Source organism: Anabrus simplex, chromosome 4 (genome assembly GCF_040414725.1).
Source record: "Anabrus simplex isolate iqAnaSimp1 chromosome 4, ASM4041472v1, whole genome shotgun sequence".
Classification (NCBI taxonomy): domain Eukaryota; kingdom Metazoa; phylum Arthropoda; class Insecta; order Orthoptera; family Tettigoniidae; genus Anabrus; species Anabrus simplex.
In genome coordinates this window covers 300,363,720-300,378,893 of record NC_090268.1, presented here as the reverse complement: position 1 = coordinate 300,378,893, position 15,174 = coordinate 300,363,720, and the positions used below count along the sequence as shown (strand labels likewise).

Here is a 15,174-nt window from a genome sequence, read left to right as displayed (position 1 = left end):
CCTTTAGGTATACTTTAATGAGGTCCGTCGTCCATTACTTCCTGAGTCTTCTAAGTAGAAAGCCCTGGCTTTGAACGGCATGCGCGCACACACACACACACACACACACACACACACACACACACACACACACACAACTTCTTCCCTTATTTCCCGTTCCTCTTTCCTGCAAACCGTACCCTGTACATTGATTGACGGAGAACTAACTTCATTCCTTTCCTCAGTTAAAAGCCTTACCTCCCTCAAACTCGCTGTCTCTTCCATCATTCTGCTTAATTCCCACTCACACCTACAGTCCCTACACCTTCCTCACTCAGCCATTCTTGTATATTTTCATAGATAATATTAAAATACTAACAGAAATAAAATAGGATATTGGACGAATATTATACTATATACAGTACATACGGAGGAAATAAATACTGGATTCTACTCGAGGCTTTCACGACAGTGAATCCAGTCAGATACTAACTGATAAAATAACTACACTTCAAAATTCTACTTTAGATAGGTGTAATCTAATTGTATAATAATGGGAATAATAGATAAAATAATAACAGGTAACTATAGAAATGTTTAGTTACACTAAATACGCCAATACATACAGATTATTTATTATTATTATTATTATTATTATTATTATTATTATTATTATTATTATTATTATGCGAAAGAAATGAACATTTACGCTAAAAATTTCAAGTTTGCCTGTTTTCTCTAGTCCCTCTCTTCCAATGCGACAGCGTCGGACACCACACTAACCATTCGTTACGTAAGATTAATTAAAGCTGTAGTTATTTTTTAATTTTGTCCTCCTCTGCACCACCAGCAACATATTTAGGAAAGTTGTTCATTACTACTACCTAAAGTTCATTTCCTTAATTATTTCAGGAGTTTTTCGTACTTGCATGGAGATTCTCTCCTAATAGCACATAATCTCTTCTTCCTCTACTCTAATCTAATGTTTAAATAATCTTTGTATCAGCGTCTGTAGTTTCCTCTTATTTTTACTCTATTTTTTTGGTTCAAATTCCTCGGAACATACACGAAGCGAATGCGATTAGCTCTCAGGTGTTATGTAAGCCTCTGACTGTAGATAAGTCCAGAAGTACCTCCCTTGTCGCGCAGAGACGTGGACTGCGATGTAGCATAGGCTACAGTGAGATAAGCGAACTTGCCAAGTACAGTGAGTTACTTCCAGAAAAACCTAATGGTGGGCGTGTGTGGAATTTCATTCCAGACTTGTGCTTGCTGTGTTTTAAAAATCTATTGCTGCAAAGAATGTACAGGGGACTCGAATGGAATCTACCGTTTATAACACATAGGTCTCAGGGTATTAGTATTACTTAGTATCGCTCAGATCGTCCATACTGGCAAAGCGAGTTTCAAAATTAATAGAATGTCAGGAGTGTCATGGGAAAGTTGTAATATTTGATACTCTTATTGTTTAGTAGGCTGGGCTGAGTGACTCGGACGGTTGAGACACTCGCCTTCTTACCCCCAACGTGGCACGTTCAATCCTGGCTCAGTCCGGTGGTATTGAATGTGCTCAAATACGTCAGCCTCGTGTCGGTAGATTTACTGGCACGTAAAATAACTCCTGCGCGACTAAATTCCAGCATACACTGTTACGTAACTGCGTATAGGCTGATGTCATTAAATCATTTTATCCAAGTTAATAATAATAGTAATAATAATAATAATAATAATAATAATAATAATAATAATAATCGTATAGCCTGGTTACCATGTACAGGCATTTTGATTATCACTTTCTATGGCAGAGAAACGATTATCTGTTTGAGTTTTAATTTATTTTGTCGGGTAAACATCAAATGTACCGACATTGTATGACACTGAATGCCGTCCTTCAAAAATCCGTCTACCTCTGCCACGATTGAAGCTTTTACAGGAGGCTTACATAACTGTAACGCAGAAGGGAGTATTCGATTGATAATTGTGTTCTAGTGGGCATCGTTTGTGAAATGTTATGGGGAAAACATGCGAGGTACAGCAAAGTCAGATTTAGGTGTCTTTTAGTTCATTGCATTCAAAACGATGGCACAGGTTTAATCTCGTAGGAAGTCGATGACATTTAAAAGTGCTCTAAAGCCGATAGACGTACATCCGGTGTATTAAGATGAACACAGACACAGCCACCGGGCTAGAGGAATTAACCAGACATGGTTAGAATCCCTCGCCCAGTCTTAAATCGAACTCGAGGTCCTCTGAACCGAAGGCAATTTCTCTGACCATTCAGCCAAGTAGCCGGACTCAGTGTTGGCTGACGGGCTGAGTGATTCAGACTTTAGAGCTCTGGCCTTCTGAGCAAGTTGACGGGTTCGATCCGGCTCAGTCCGGTGGCATATGAAGGTTCTTACATAAATCAGCCTCGTGCTGGCACGTTAAAGAACTTCCGTGGGACAAAATTCTGACACCTTGGAGTCTCCGGAGCCTGTAAAAGTAGTCACTGGGACGTAAAATTATTATTATTATTATTATTATTATTATTATTATTATTCATTGTTGGCTAGTATTTTTTAAGTTGTTGGACAAAGTTCTGGAAGAAGTGAAAAAGTTCGAGGCTGTACGTTCCAAAAATGCGCCTCGAAATACCGTTATGTGAGAATGACCCGCAGAACGTGTATCACAGAACGAAAATTCGTTGATATAGTTCGTGCAATACTGAACTTTAGATGACAGAATCTTTCTGGTCAGAGTTCTAAGCTGAAATATTATCCCATAGCGGTTGTTCAAGGTGCAACGGCTATGCATACATTTTTAAACGATTGTCAGGGTTGAGAAAATAATCCTTTAAAGGAAACACGTTTCAGACAATCCATACAATTAGATTAATAACTGAAAGACTCTGTATGACTAATCTCAACAAGAACGTGTTTTCCAGTTTCTTTCTTTCTTTTTCTCTTTTTTCGGTTTTAAAGCGGCAGTTCACTATTTATTAACGGTGTACGCCTCGCAATTTGTTTTTCATACCTCAATCTTTCATCACTGACTCTCGACCCGAGGTGCCGATTATCGTGGAATTTGGTTCCCCTTTTTTTGTTTTACCCCGATGCCATTCAATTCTCGTAGGCTGGAGAGACGTACATATTTGCCATAGATTTGCATCCTTTAATTTTTCAATCAGCAGCATGAGTAAAGCAGCCTACTGTGGGGACCTCAGAGCTCAAGTTGGATGGTTTTTACTGAAGATTTCTCCCCGCATTTTTTCTCTATCATTCTAAGCAATTCTGTGTCAGTTAGGGTTACCTGGTCGAAGTCTGCAAACAGTAGGACGCAAGCTTGAAGAGTTCACATCTGTCTGTTCACTCCTTTCTGCTGTGGTTGTCTTGGTTAATCAGAAATGCCGGCGATACTTTCGGATAACTTGTAGTTTATTAAAAAATAAACACATAATTACAGTGATCCTTACCCAGACACTGCAGTGGCATAAAGACAGAATTAATTCACAGTAATACAGTAATACAATATTCTACTTGCTTCTGTAGTATGAGTTTGAAAAGAGCTATTGCAGTGGTTATCGTCATCAGGTTACTGTTTATATACTACTACTACTACTACTACTACTTAATAGAGTGCACGGTCGCTTCCTTCCCATTCCTAGCCCTGTCCTATCCCATATTCGCCATAAGACCTGTCTATGTCTGTGCGACATTAAGGAAATAGCAAAACAAAATATATATTACGACCGGGCAAGTAGCCGCGTGGTTAGGGTCACGTAGCTATCAGCTGGCATTCGGTAGATAGTGAGTTCGAACCCCACTGTCGGCAGCCCTGAATATGGTTTTCAGTGGCTTCCCATTTTCACACCAGGCAAATGCTGGCTGGGGCTGTACATCCTATACCATCGTCGCGGTAAGACCTAGGCTGCCTGTGTCGGTGCGACTTGAAGCAAACTGTAAAATATATATTGCTACTTACTTTGACAGTGAACAGGAGTATATTTAATTCAAATCTTAGTTGGTAGTATTATTCATATTGAAGAACGATAAAATAAGAAAACCACGCTGATTGTAAATATGTATGTATGTTGGGTATTGAGCCCGAAGGCTGGTTTGATCCTCCATAGCTCCTCTAACAGCTGTTATAAATAGCCTAGGCGTCACCGAAGAGGCGTACTAAGGAAATGAGGAGTGAGGTAGTTTCCTGTTGCTTTCCTCACCGACCCAGAAGTTGCTATTGCATATCAGTCTGCCAAGCCCACTGACCCTATGAGCGATATTTTCACACCATTCATAACAGGGACTGGCTGCATACGAAATGGCATTACTAGCATCACTCATATGTCACTTTCATATTGTCAAAGCCAAGGATGAGACTGAGACAGACAGGTCAATGAAAGTAACAAATTTGATTTGATTGTAAATGTAAGAATATTTATTCGGGTTGTTACGAAATTGCGTTATCGATTGGGAAAAGCAGTTAACGAGCATAAGTGATCGAAAATGTAGATGATCGTGAGTAATTAAACGGGTTAAATTTTTAAAAACTTGCAGATATATTGATGTTTTGGCGTTCCCTCTTCATATGTTGCAGTGAAGGAGATAACGTTAGAAGGAAAATACGTAGTCCTTTCGTCAGCTGACGAGTGGCTGTTGTTGATCTACGGAGGATGTTGCCATACACGCCTGTTTCCTGCTGAGGAATGTGAAGTTCGCTCTGTTGACCCGGGAAAGGGTAAACATTGATATGAGGGTCACCCGAGTTAGTTGATCGTGCGCCATGCCCCCGGACTTGCTAGAGATTTTTTGTGTCGCTCTTGTTTTGTTCCTGTGCTTTGCTATAATATTTATCGCCACTTTGTGGCCGAGGGAGCCGGTCTACGAATAATGTGTAATAAGCCGTCGGTCATTGTAATTATTGCATCTAGGGACTGGACGTTTAGGTGGTCATATTCTCTGCGAACATGAATATTACTCATTTCGTCTACGTATTGAGCGGATGTCTGTTTTACACGGATTTATTACTTGGTGAGGAGCAAACTGCGTTATTAATCTGACACTTCAATAAAACCATTCAATTCTTTATAGGAATACATTTTTTTGTTGAAAATAATTACGTTATCAAAAGCACATTGACTATGACATCAAAATAAGTATACTGTCAAAAATATGCTGGCTAATTCATGTAAATTAACAAACAGTAAATCGTGTAGGAAGGAGTTTCAGATTGTTGTAACTATTTTGGTCTTGTTTCTTTAAATTTTTTAGTTGTTTTTGTTTCCATTTGTGACACAACCCAAGATGTATCCGAGTATAATGGCGATGCTTATTTTCCTAATGCTAATTTTGTTTCTGTGGGGAGTGCTAATGTATATTTCACTCGCCAGGCCTCAGGCTAGCGTATACGAATGACTGAGTGATGTTGTGCTACCTACTAGAATGGTGTTTCGGCCTGATCCCATGGTGGCTTCTCACACAGTTGGGTCTCGGCGCTCTTTTTCTTTATGTTCTCTACTCTACCTGGATTGGACGACCATTGCAGGAAATCCATTCTCGTCCTCGGCACCAGCTGTCTCCACCTAAACATGGCACGGAGCAGAATGAAGATGACCCAGACAACAGCTTGTCGCCAGGCAGTATCCTCGCTGATCGGCTTGGCAAGCTGGATGCCGCCACTCAAGGGTGGAAGAAACGCGTCGGTCCCACGGACGCCGTCAAGTTCTCCGTGGCGGGCCGCATGCTACTCGAGCAGCAGAAGACTGACGTTACCCTTACGACGCTTCAAACCAAGAGCGATACCAACTCCATTGGTACACCGGAACAGCTCCCAGCGCAGTTGAAATCCATCTCGAGTGACAGACAAAAGAGAACACCCCGTGCTGCACGTTTTCGAAGCAAAACCGGTGAGTAAACTGTTTCATGTTTCTGTCATAGACTTGCAGGTTATACATGTACATTTTTGTTTGTTGAATATACAGTCTTTCAGTAAAATCGTTAAGAAATAAGAAAGAAAAAGAAATATGAGATGCCCTTCTCTCCTGATCCTGAACATTTTGGATAAGGAACTTAGCATCTGTGAAGTCAGCTTAAAGGAAATATGGCTATATCTATCCCTATTACTGTTTTCTGGATCATTTTTATGTGCATTTATGTACATTTAATTCTTATATTATTTACAGTTATTTAATTTACAGCTAATTTTTACATGCTTTTATTCACCTTTAGTTCTTGCATTATTTACAGCTATTACTGTACAGTACCATATCACTGATAAACGTGAGTTAACATGGGCCCTACCACTTCGTACCTTGCAACAGTTGCTAAAATGATGGCCACCAACCTCACTGAAACCATAACATGGGCATACAGGATTCCGCTGCACCCTTTGAAATATCTCTTGTCATGTTTTGAATCACATAAAATAAAATGAAATAAAATAAAAGCTAACAAAGAGATAATTGATAATCCATTTCATGCATGGGCGCCCATAGGATAGTTTGTAGGGGGGGGGGCTAGACCCGGGGGTATGTAGTATTTTTAAGATTTTGGAAGATGAATGTCGACTTGTATTCCATGGTAGAATACCACACACGGTATCCCCTATCACTTCTATGTAATACCGATTTTTAAACCGCTTTCTTGAAAGAAAAGCAGCTGACTATATTAAATTTTTTCCTTTACCTGAGAGCTGGGGGGGGGGGGGCGTCCCCACTACTGATCCAGACAGAACACATGGAGTAAATATGAATACTAGACACAACAAAGTAGGCCAGCACCTCAAGCGCTATATTATACTGCACCTCCACTCATAAGTGCCGGCCCTGTGGTGTAGGGATAGCGTTCCTGCCTCTTACCCGGAGGCTGGGTTTGCTTCCCAGCGAGGTCAGGGATTTTTACCTGCTTTTGAGGGCTGGTTCGAGGTCCACTCAGCCTACATGATTACGATTGAGGACCTCTCTGACGGTAAGATAGCGGCTCAGAGGATTCGTTGTGCTGACCACATGACACCTCGTAATCTGTAGGCCTTCAGGCTGAGCAGCGGTTGCTTGGTAGGCCATGGCCCTTCGGGGCTGTTGCCCCATAGGGTTTGGTTTGGTTCCACTCGTAAGTTCACAGACTGTCCCGGAACCTGGCTGGCATTCTATATGCTCTTCCATATCTAGAACAGGATCTGGTCTCCATATCTTGTAGAGTCGACAAAAGCTGTCTCTGGTTGATCAGACTGGTTGACTACAAGTGACTCTTCTCTGAATGGGTGGAGCATGGTTATATGTTGACAGTGTGTTGTTCCTTTTGGAGTCCCCACATTGGCTGAACGGGGAGAATCAGTTCTACTTTCCACTATCCGACTGGCGGTCAGTAATGAAGACTAGAGTACCAGGTTCAACTGATTCCTGTGGGGTGGAACGATGAAGTTTGTCATAGTCCCTTGTCCTGACTTTGATGATAAGATGAATCCCAAGATAAGAACTTGTTGTGATCAACAAGTTGAGGTTGCAACGTGGATGACAACATAGACAAACGTGTTCTTTGCTTACGACCAATTAATAGTCCATCAGGCCTGCATTTGCAGTTGATTGGTATGATAGTGCCAGAAATGGATCAGTTGGATTCTTATCTAACACCTGTTTGAGAGTTAACAGCTCTCTCTGCCTCCACGTTGTTCTGATAATAATGTGGTTTTAAATGTGTACTCATGGGCGAATTTCTTCCATTCTTGCATATAATGAACATTTTCTTCCATTTTTCACTGATGAACTGCTTGCCCAAGTTGTGGAAGACCTCCATCGATACACCAAAATCAGAAATTGTTTTGCTCTTTGTGACAAGTTCACTTGTCGTTATGGTGTAGCATGAATAATAGTCTACAACGTGTCTGTATCGGTCAGTCTTTAAGAAATCAATACCAGCTCTGACCCAAGGGCCAACAGGTGTTTCCGAAGTGATAATTGGATAAGTTGACTTAGGGCGATTATTATTACAGGTATCACATTGTTCACTAAAATGATTAACTTCAGCTGTGATTTCTGGTGTGGAACGATAAAGTTTTATTATTTACTTTACGTGGCTGAAAGTCTGCTAACCTTGCACGTTCCAGACAGTGTACAATGCTAAGATGTCCACCATGGGTATGGTTAGACATCTACATATATAGCGAGGAATGGTAATCTGACAGCCTTGACATAGAAGACCCCTGATGACATTCATCTCGTGGCCAACATTATTGAATCAGTTGCTTGATTTCATGACATACTCCATCTTGCTATTAAGCATCAGCAATTTCCAAAAGTTTGAACTGAAGGATGGTAGGTAGTTCTCGGTAACTAATATGACAAGTGATTATTTTCATTTTGACTGTAATGAAATTCAGTATATTAAAAATGTTTATCAATTAATTTATTGAAAACCACCTATTCAATACTTTTAAATTCTTTAAGACTATGATATAATCTGTTGTATGTCCGGCGCTCCCTTCTCGCTCCGCCAGCCAGCTACACGCGCGCCAGGTGTCATTCTTCTAGCTTCGACGCGCAGCCCTCAGTGCGCGTGCCTGAACCGTCGTGTGTGTACTATAAAGAGGAACTCCCAGCCTGTCCAGATGCCCACTTGCCCCGGTGTCCATCTCCAGAATACACCCTACGTCGAACACGGAGGCTACTCCTCTTGAAAATGTGCTTCGGCCAGGTGGACTGAATTTCTGGCAGTACGAGGTCTCACCTCTGGTCACCGCTCCTCTTGCCTATTCCGCTGCCCATATCCAGTCATACTATTACATACCGTTATATTTCCCTAATTAATGCAAGCTCCCTTGGTTTCGCTAAGTAAGAATTCTTCCAACATTGAACTTGCTTTTATGAACTCAGCAAGGAAGGACTTTCCAAAACATTTATGTCAGTACTTCTGATAGTTTTCGACTATCGACTTTTCATATCACAAGGACTATCTTTTCGAGATAGTAGTGGATGTAAATACTGCAAACTTGTATATAGTGTACAAAAGATAGACTCTTTCTCAAGATTCCTAATTCATTTTGCTTCAAGTTAAATTTCAGTTTTATTTGTGTAAATAGTGTATTTGCATTTGAAGCGAAATAAAAAGTTGTGTTTTGTAAATCTCAACCTTGGTTACAACATAATCATTATATTAAAGTTTAAGCATATGGTACATGTTTCACATGTCATTGCAGGCATCATCAGCCATAAATTCTAACCTCCAAGTCAGAGTTCTGAGTGGATGCTATAATAAAACTATTCCCAAAAATTTATTTTTTTTTACGACAATTTGCACTGATGTACAAGAACATCATGGTCATATTTGGAGTGAACAGGCCGATCATATCTTGAAAGTTCTAATGGGGATGTCCTGCTCATGTTTACATCAAATGGAGATAATACAAAGATATCAACTCTCATGATGCCGATACTGAGACGGCAAATGAAGTCAAGTGGAAATCAAAACATCTGCACATTCTTTCAGCATATATAGGAGATTAACACGTACTAAAAATATTCTTAAAAACTATTTTTTTTACAACAGTTTACACTGATGTATAGGAACATATGGTACTTTTGGAAATGAACTACCCGATCTTGTCTTAAAGTTCCACCTCACACAAGCAACACAGCCGGACTTCTCTCCTAAAGTCTAAAGGACTTCAACACACTTCACAAGCTGTTACACTTACACCTAGAATCTAGTTGAACTCCTCTTCAGATTTACATGGAGATAACTTCAAAAACTTCATGACGCAGACAGCAACTGTTTAAGGGAAGATGGATATTTTTTTTTTATTAAATGAGACTTGATCAAGCATCCTCTACTAGCTATCTTGCCATCTAACTGGCACTTCACTTCAAAACATTTTTGTGTGTGTAAATGTTGTGATTCCTATAGACTTCAATTGCCGTCCCAGTATCGGCATTATGAGTGTTGATATTTTTGTATTATCTCCATTGGATGTGAACATGAGTAGGACATCCCATTGGAACTTTAAGACATGATCGGCCAGTTCACTCCAAATATGACCATGATGTTCTTGTACATCAGTGCAAATTGTTGTAAAAAAAATTAATTTTGGGGAATAGTTTTATTATAGCATCCACTCAGAGTTCTGACTTGGAGGTTAGAATTTATGGCTGATGATGCCTGCAATGACATGTGAAACATGTACCATATCCTTAAACTTTAATATAATGATTGTATCATAGTCTTAGAGACTTTAAAAGTATTGAATAAGTGGTTTTCAATAAACTAATCTGACATCGCTCTCAACCTGCTCAGTAAGATCATTTTCTTCATTTTCATTGACAGGAGCATGTGACAGACAATCTGTTGTGTGGAGTTGATTTCCAGGTTTATGTTGAATAGCTGAATTCATGAGAGATGTCCACCAGGTTCCTCGTTGACAGGAGAGGGACCAACAGCTTGTAGTCTGTCTCAATTTTGAAGGTCTGACACTATAGAAATGTGTCAAATTTCTCACAAGTCTAAGTAATGGCAAGGGCTTCTGTCTCTGTCTGAGCATATCTTTGTTCTGTGTTACTGTGTAACTGAATATTGAGTTATTGAAACAGAACATCTCCTAGACCATACTTCGAAACATCTGCTGATGCAGTAATATCTGTGTTAAGATTATATCTGACAAGAGATATTTCATGTTGAATTTCTCCTATGAATGAGCTGAAAGCTGGTTGCTGATCTGGGCCCCAGTTGAGATGGACATCCTATTGTAAGAGTTCTTGAATAGGCTGACACTTTTCTTCTAAATTAGGCACAAATTTGTTCAACTGATTCACCATCCTAACAATCTTTGAATCTCTACAATTTGAGGAGTAAAAAACTTAAGTGCTTTGATTTGGTCCAGATCTGGTAGAACATCCTCTTGTTCAGTGATGTGATCCAAGGATTTGACCTTTTTAACCTGAAAAGATGCATATTTACTCATGCTGTGCACTTACTTGAAATTTGTTGAGGCAAAAACTACTGTATTATATTTTAAACACTCGGTTAATAAAGCTATCAAGAGTTAAAATATACATATAGAAAATACTGTAGATGGAGAACACCAGCTTACCATGTTAACTGGTATAGTACACATGAAAGAAACTCATGGGGCCAAAATTTCTGGATGCAGCCTTCATTTGTAGAAGATAGAATAAGAATGGTGGTGATCATTGAAAAGTAAATGCTGTTGTGAGGTAAAGGGATGCAAAAAAAAAAAAAAAAAAGGGGGTGGTTATCTATTGGTAAGGCTGGATGCTTGCCTGGATCTCCCTTTACCTCACAACAGTGTGTGCTGTTCAACAACGATCACCACCATTCTTATTCCCTCCACGGACAAAGGATGCAGCTGAAAATTTTGGACCCAAGTGTTTCCTTTATGTGTACTCCAGTTAGACATGCTTATGTGGCAAGTCACTGCTCTCCATCTGTTTCCTATGTGTACAGTAGACATTTGTAAACATATAGCATATCCATTAGTGTGTGTTACAGAGGAAGATGCATTTTACTGAGCATCACAATAATCTAGACCTGCTGTAGTGCTAAGATAACAGTGATTTTATGTCTTATAGTTCTAAAATACTTGTGCTTGTTGTTTTAGACTATGGCATTTCAGTTTCCTTGTAGTGATCAGATGATAGTTGTTTTAAAATACATGTGATTGTACTCATACTTTATAAATGGCAGCCAGTGTGTACTATGAGTGAATACTTTCTGTTGCAGCAAACTTGAAGGATACTTCGTCCACCCCTGTTTCCCCTCAGAAGGAGTCGCCTATCTCCTTCAAACGTAGCATATCAGCACCAGGAGGTGATGAAGAGAATGGTATGTTCATTTATCTCATAAGATAATGTTGTTGAAAATATTTACCGAACACCTCGTGCACTCGTGACAAGGTTATCAAGGTGGTATATGCTGTCTTGCTGAAAATATCCATACAGTCGTTCATATTCTAGGAGTTGATCTACATATGGATTAAACAGTGTCTGGACATATCGGTTAGCATTAACAGTTAGGTGAAAGAATCGTGTTACAATACAGAAACCAGACATTGTGCACCGCACACCAGTCTTCAGATTATGCACCGGCTTTTCTACGTACTGATAGGAATTTTCTGATGCATAATGGCGTATGTTCTGTGATTTCACATACCCTGTGACAGGCTAAACCAGGCCTCATCTGAAGGCTTTCCTTCACTCCAGCAATGGTTTTTGGTGTTCAAACTCTTTTTGGATAGTTACAGTTTTTATTTGCTACAGAGTCGTTTTGTGCCATTTTGCCACAAAGTTCTGCATTGCAAACTTTGCTGGAGGTTTTGCCAAAACACTTCCAGGCTTAAACTCTTGCACAAACAGTTCTGTACAGGTTTTCCACGGATCGTGTTTTGCATAACACTCGACAATGAACACGCGGTGTTTTATTGTGAGCACCATTTTGTTTCATTCAACTGGCCACTTAATGCATCTGCTCCTTTCACTCACTTACTCTCTCACTCACTCACTCACTCATACATAATGGCACAGCAAGTACTTGGGACAGAGCATGCGGGAGATGCACACATGCGCAAGTGTATGACCGCAACCATTGGTGCATCAAAATCAAGTTTCCCAGCATTTCCTGTGTTGGGCAGTTTTTCTGTTTATTAACAAGGGTCAGTTCCATGTCAGTCTTATATATATTTTCTGGACCAGTTTTATTTTGCCACCCGGTATATGTTTATTCACAGAATATGCTATTTCATTTCTTTTGCTATTTTTTATATTATTTCATATTTCTGTGAAGAGATCAAATAATGCCTGAGAAAGGCAGCTGTAGGGACTGTGGGTGTGAATGGGCATTAAAGAGTATGAGGGAACATATAGCAAGTTTGAAGGAGATAATTGCGCTTTTAATGGCAGACAGAAATGAAGATAGGTCTCCCTCAATTAGTGTACAGGGTATGGCAGGTAGGTAATAGGGAGGGGAAGAACAGGGAGTAGTTGTGTAAGACAGATAGGCTAATGTTTTAATGGGGAGGAAAATGAGGCTATGGGTTCTTGTCACGATGTGAGTTCAGGAGAGTTATTGGTAAGGAATCAGTATGACTTACTGCAGGTAAAACAGCAGAGGGAAGATGGGGAACAGGGAAGTGAGGAAAGGGAAACATAGAGTAGAGTAGAGGATAGGAAGAGGAAGATGAAACAGAGTTATGAAAGGGAAAGAAGGGAGGAGAAAGCAGGTTCTGCAGCCATCAGGGAAGTTAAGGGAGACCAGGAGAGGAGGGGATTTAATGAAGTGGGTGGGGTTGAGGTTCTGGTCATGAGTGACTGTTATTTCGCAGTTTGGAGGGGGGAGTGTGTGGAGGAAAGGGAACCAGTGTAGTATATTATCCAGGAATTAAGTTACGGCAGATGTGAGGAAAGTAGAAGGGAAGGAGGAGGATAAGGAGAAGGCGGTAACTTTCCACGTTGGTACCAACAATGCAAAGAAATCGGGAGTACTTATTAACAGAGTTGGGGATGTGTAGGATCAACTTATGACAACCTGGGGGAAGTTTAAGTGAGCCAAGATTATCAGAGGGATACTGACTGGAGAGTAATCGGGGATTTATATTAAACTATGGAGTGGGTGTGTGGGGAATTGGGAGTGAGACTTGTAGATCCTAATAAGTAGGTAGGAGATAGGGATCTCTGCTCAGATGGCCTTCACTTGAACTGCAATTACATCTATTAGTTTGGGGGTTTGTTTAGAAGAGTTACAGGGAGGTACGTTCAGGGAAAAGAGGTGGACTAGAGAGCAGTGATGAGAGTACAGGGAGCTGGAAGTAAAGTAAGGATGACAAAGTTAATAGTGTTAAACTGTATAAGTATTGTAAAGAAAGTAATTAGAATTAAGTAATTTCATTTATATTATATTCATATATTATGGTTGATAAGTGATGTTATGTATGCGGAAATTTTCTTAAGAAACTGAAGTGCTCATTGTAGAGACAGGATAGGAATGGTAGAATAGGGAGAATTTGTGAGCTGCAAAAAAAAGTTGAGAATGAAAAACATGTTTTTGGGTGTGCAGACTTGGAAGGGGTGATGCTGATGATGCAGAGTTGTTTGATAAGAAAATCAGCTCTTTTGGGGAACAGGAGTTTACCAAACTTTAACTGGGAAGGTAATAAAATGACAGAAAGAGTGACCAACAAACGGTGAATAAGTTAATCTGGGAAGGACGTCTGAATGTGATGGAACCAACTAGAGGGTCAAAATAGATGTGCTGATAAAACCAGAAGAGTTCTAAAGCAAAGTGAAGTGATAGATGGTATAGGGGATCATGAACGAGTTTTTCTCGTAGTTAAAAATAAATTGGAATTGAAGAAAAGTTCAACCTATTCATTACAAAGTATGTCGTATAAGATGTTTACAAAATGTTATTTATTAGTTTAAAGTACCAGTTTCGATGCATAGTAGCAATACGGAAAAATGTTTTTAACTTACATTTAAAAATAAAGGCGATAGAAAGGAAGGGTGTAAAATTAGGAATATTATGCAATACCATATGATTGATAGGAGAGGCATGGAGGAGTTTTAAAACTTAATTATGATGAGTGGAAAATTTTAAATAAAAATGTAAACAGCTTAGGAGATGGATTTAAAACATTTGTTAAGAAGTATGAAAATGGGTATGCAACTTTAAAGGTGTTAACGAATGGTAAGGCCCTATTATATTATAAGAGATTCAGAAAGAGGTGCTGGTTAGAAAAAAATAGTTGGGATGCTGGTGGAAGTAAGGAGAGATTGAGGGACCTTTGTCAGGAAATATGATTTTTGTGAAGATGTCAACTAAGGATAACACAATGGCAAATATAATTGGCAGTCATGTAAATTTTAGGAAAAAATGGAAAGGTATGTATAGGTACTTTAATTATAAGTTAAAAACTTCATTTTCCCGTATTGAACTGAGATTCACAATTAAAATATCAAGGAAGGTTCAACCTTTTCAATACAAAACGTGTGGCATAAGATGTTCACAACATAATATTTATTAAATAGTTAGAACCGGTTTCTCTTTTAAGAAAAAGCAGCCTACCATTTGTATTCAGCCATGCAAGAGTTATTAATGCAATTTTTATGACATTTACTTTGCCCATTGTGATTTTTGTAGCTGATGATGACCCAATGAGCATCGAAACCGGTTCTAACTACGGTATTTAATAAATATTATGTTGTAAACATCTTAT

The 15,174-nt window shown here is 39.4% G+C and overlaps 1 protein-coding gene across 1 annotated transcript in view; it reads left to right on the top strand.

Moving 5' to 3' along the window:
- Svil (Supervillin) overlaps window positions 1–15,174 on the top strand; it is a 356,712-nt gene that overhangs the window by 250,150 nt on the left and 91,388 nt on the right. The window contains exons 4-5 of the mRNA XM_068227397.1: window positions 5,506–5,866; window positions 11,688–11,789. Of these exons, the coding sequence (XP_068083498.1) occupies window positions 5,506–5,866; window positions 11,688–11,789 (463 nt within the window). The remainder of the gene's footprint in view (window positions 1–5,505; window positions 5,867–11,687; window positions 11,790–15,174) is intronic.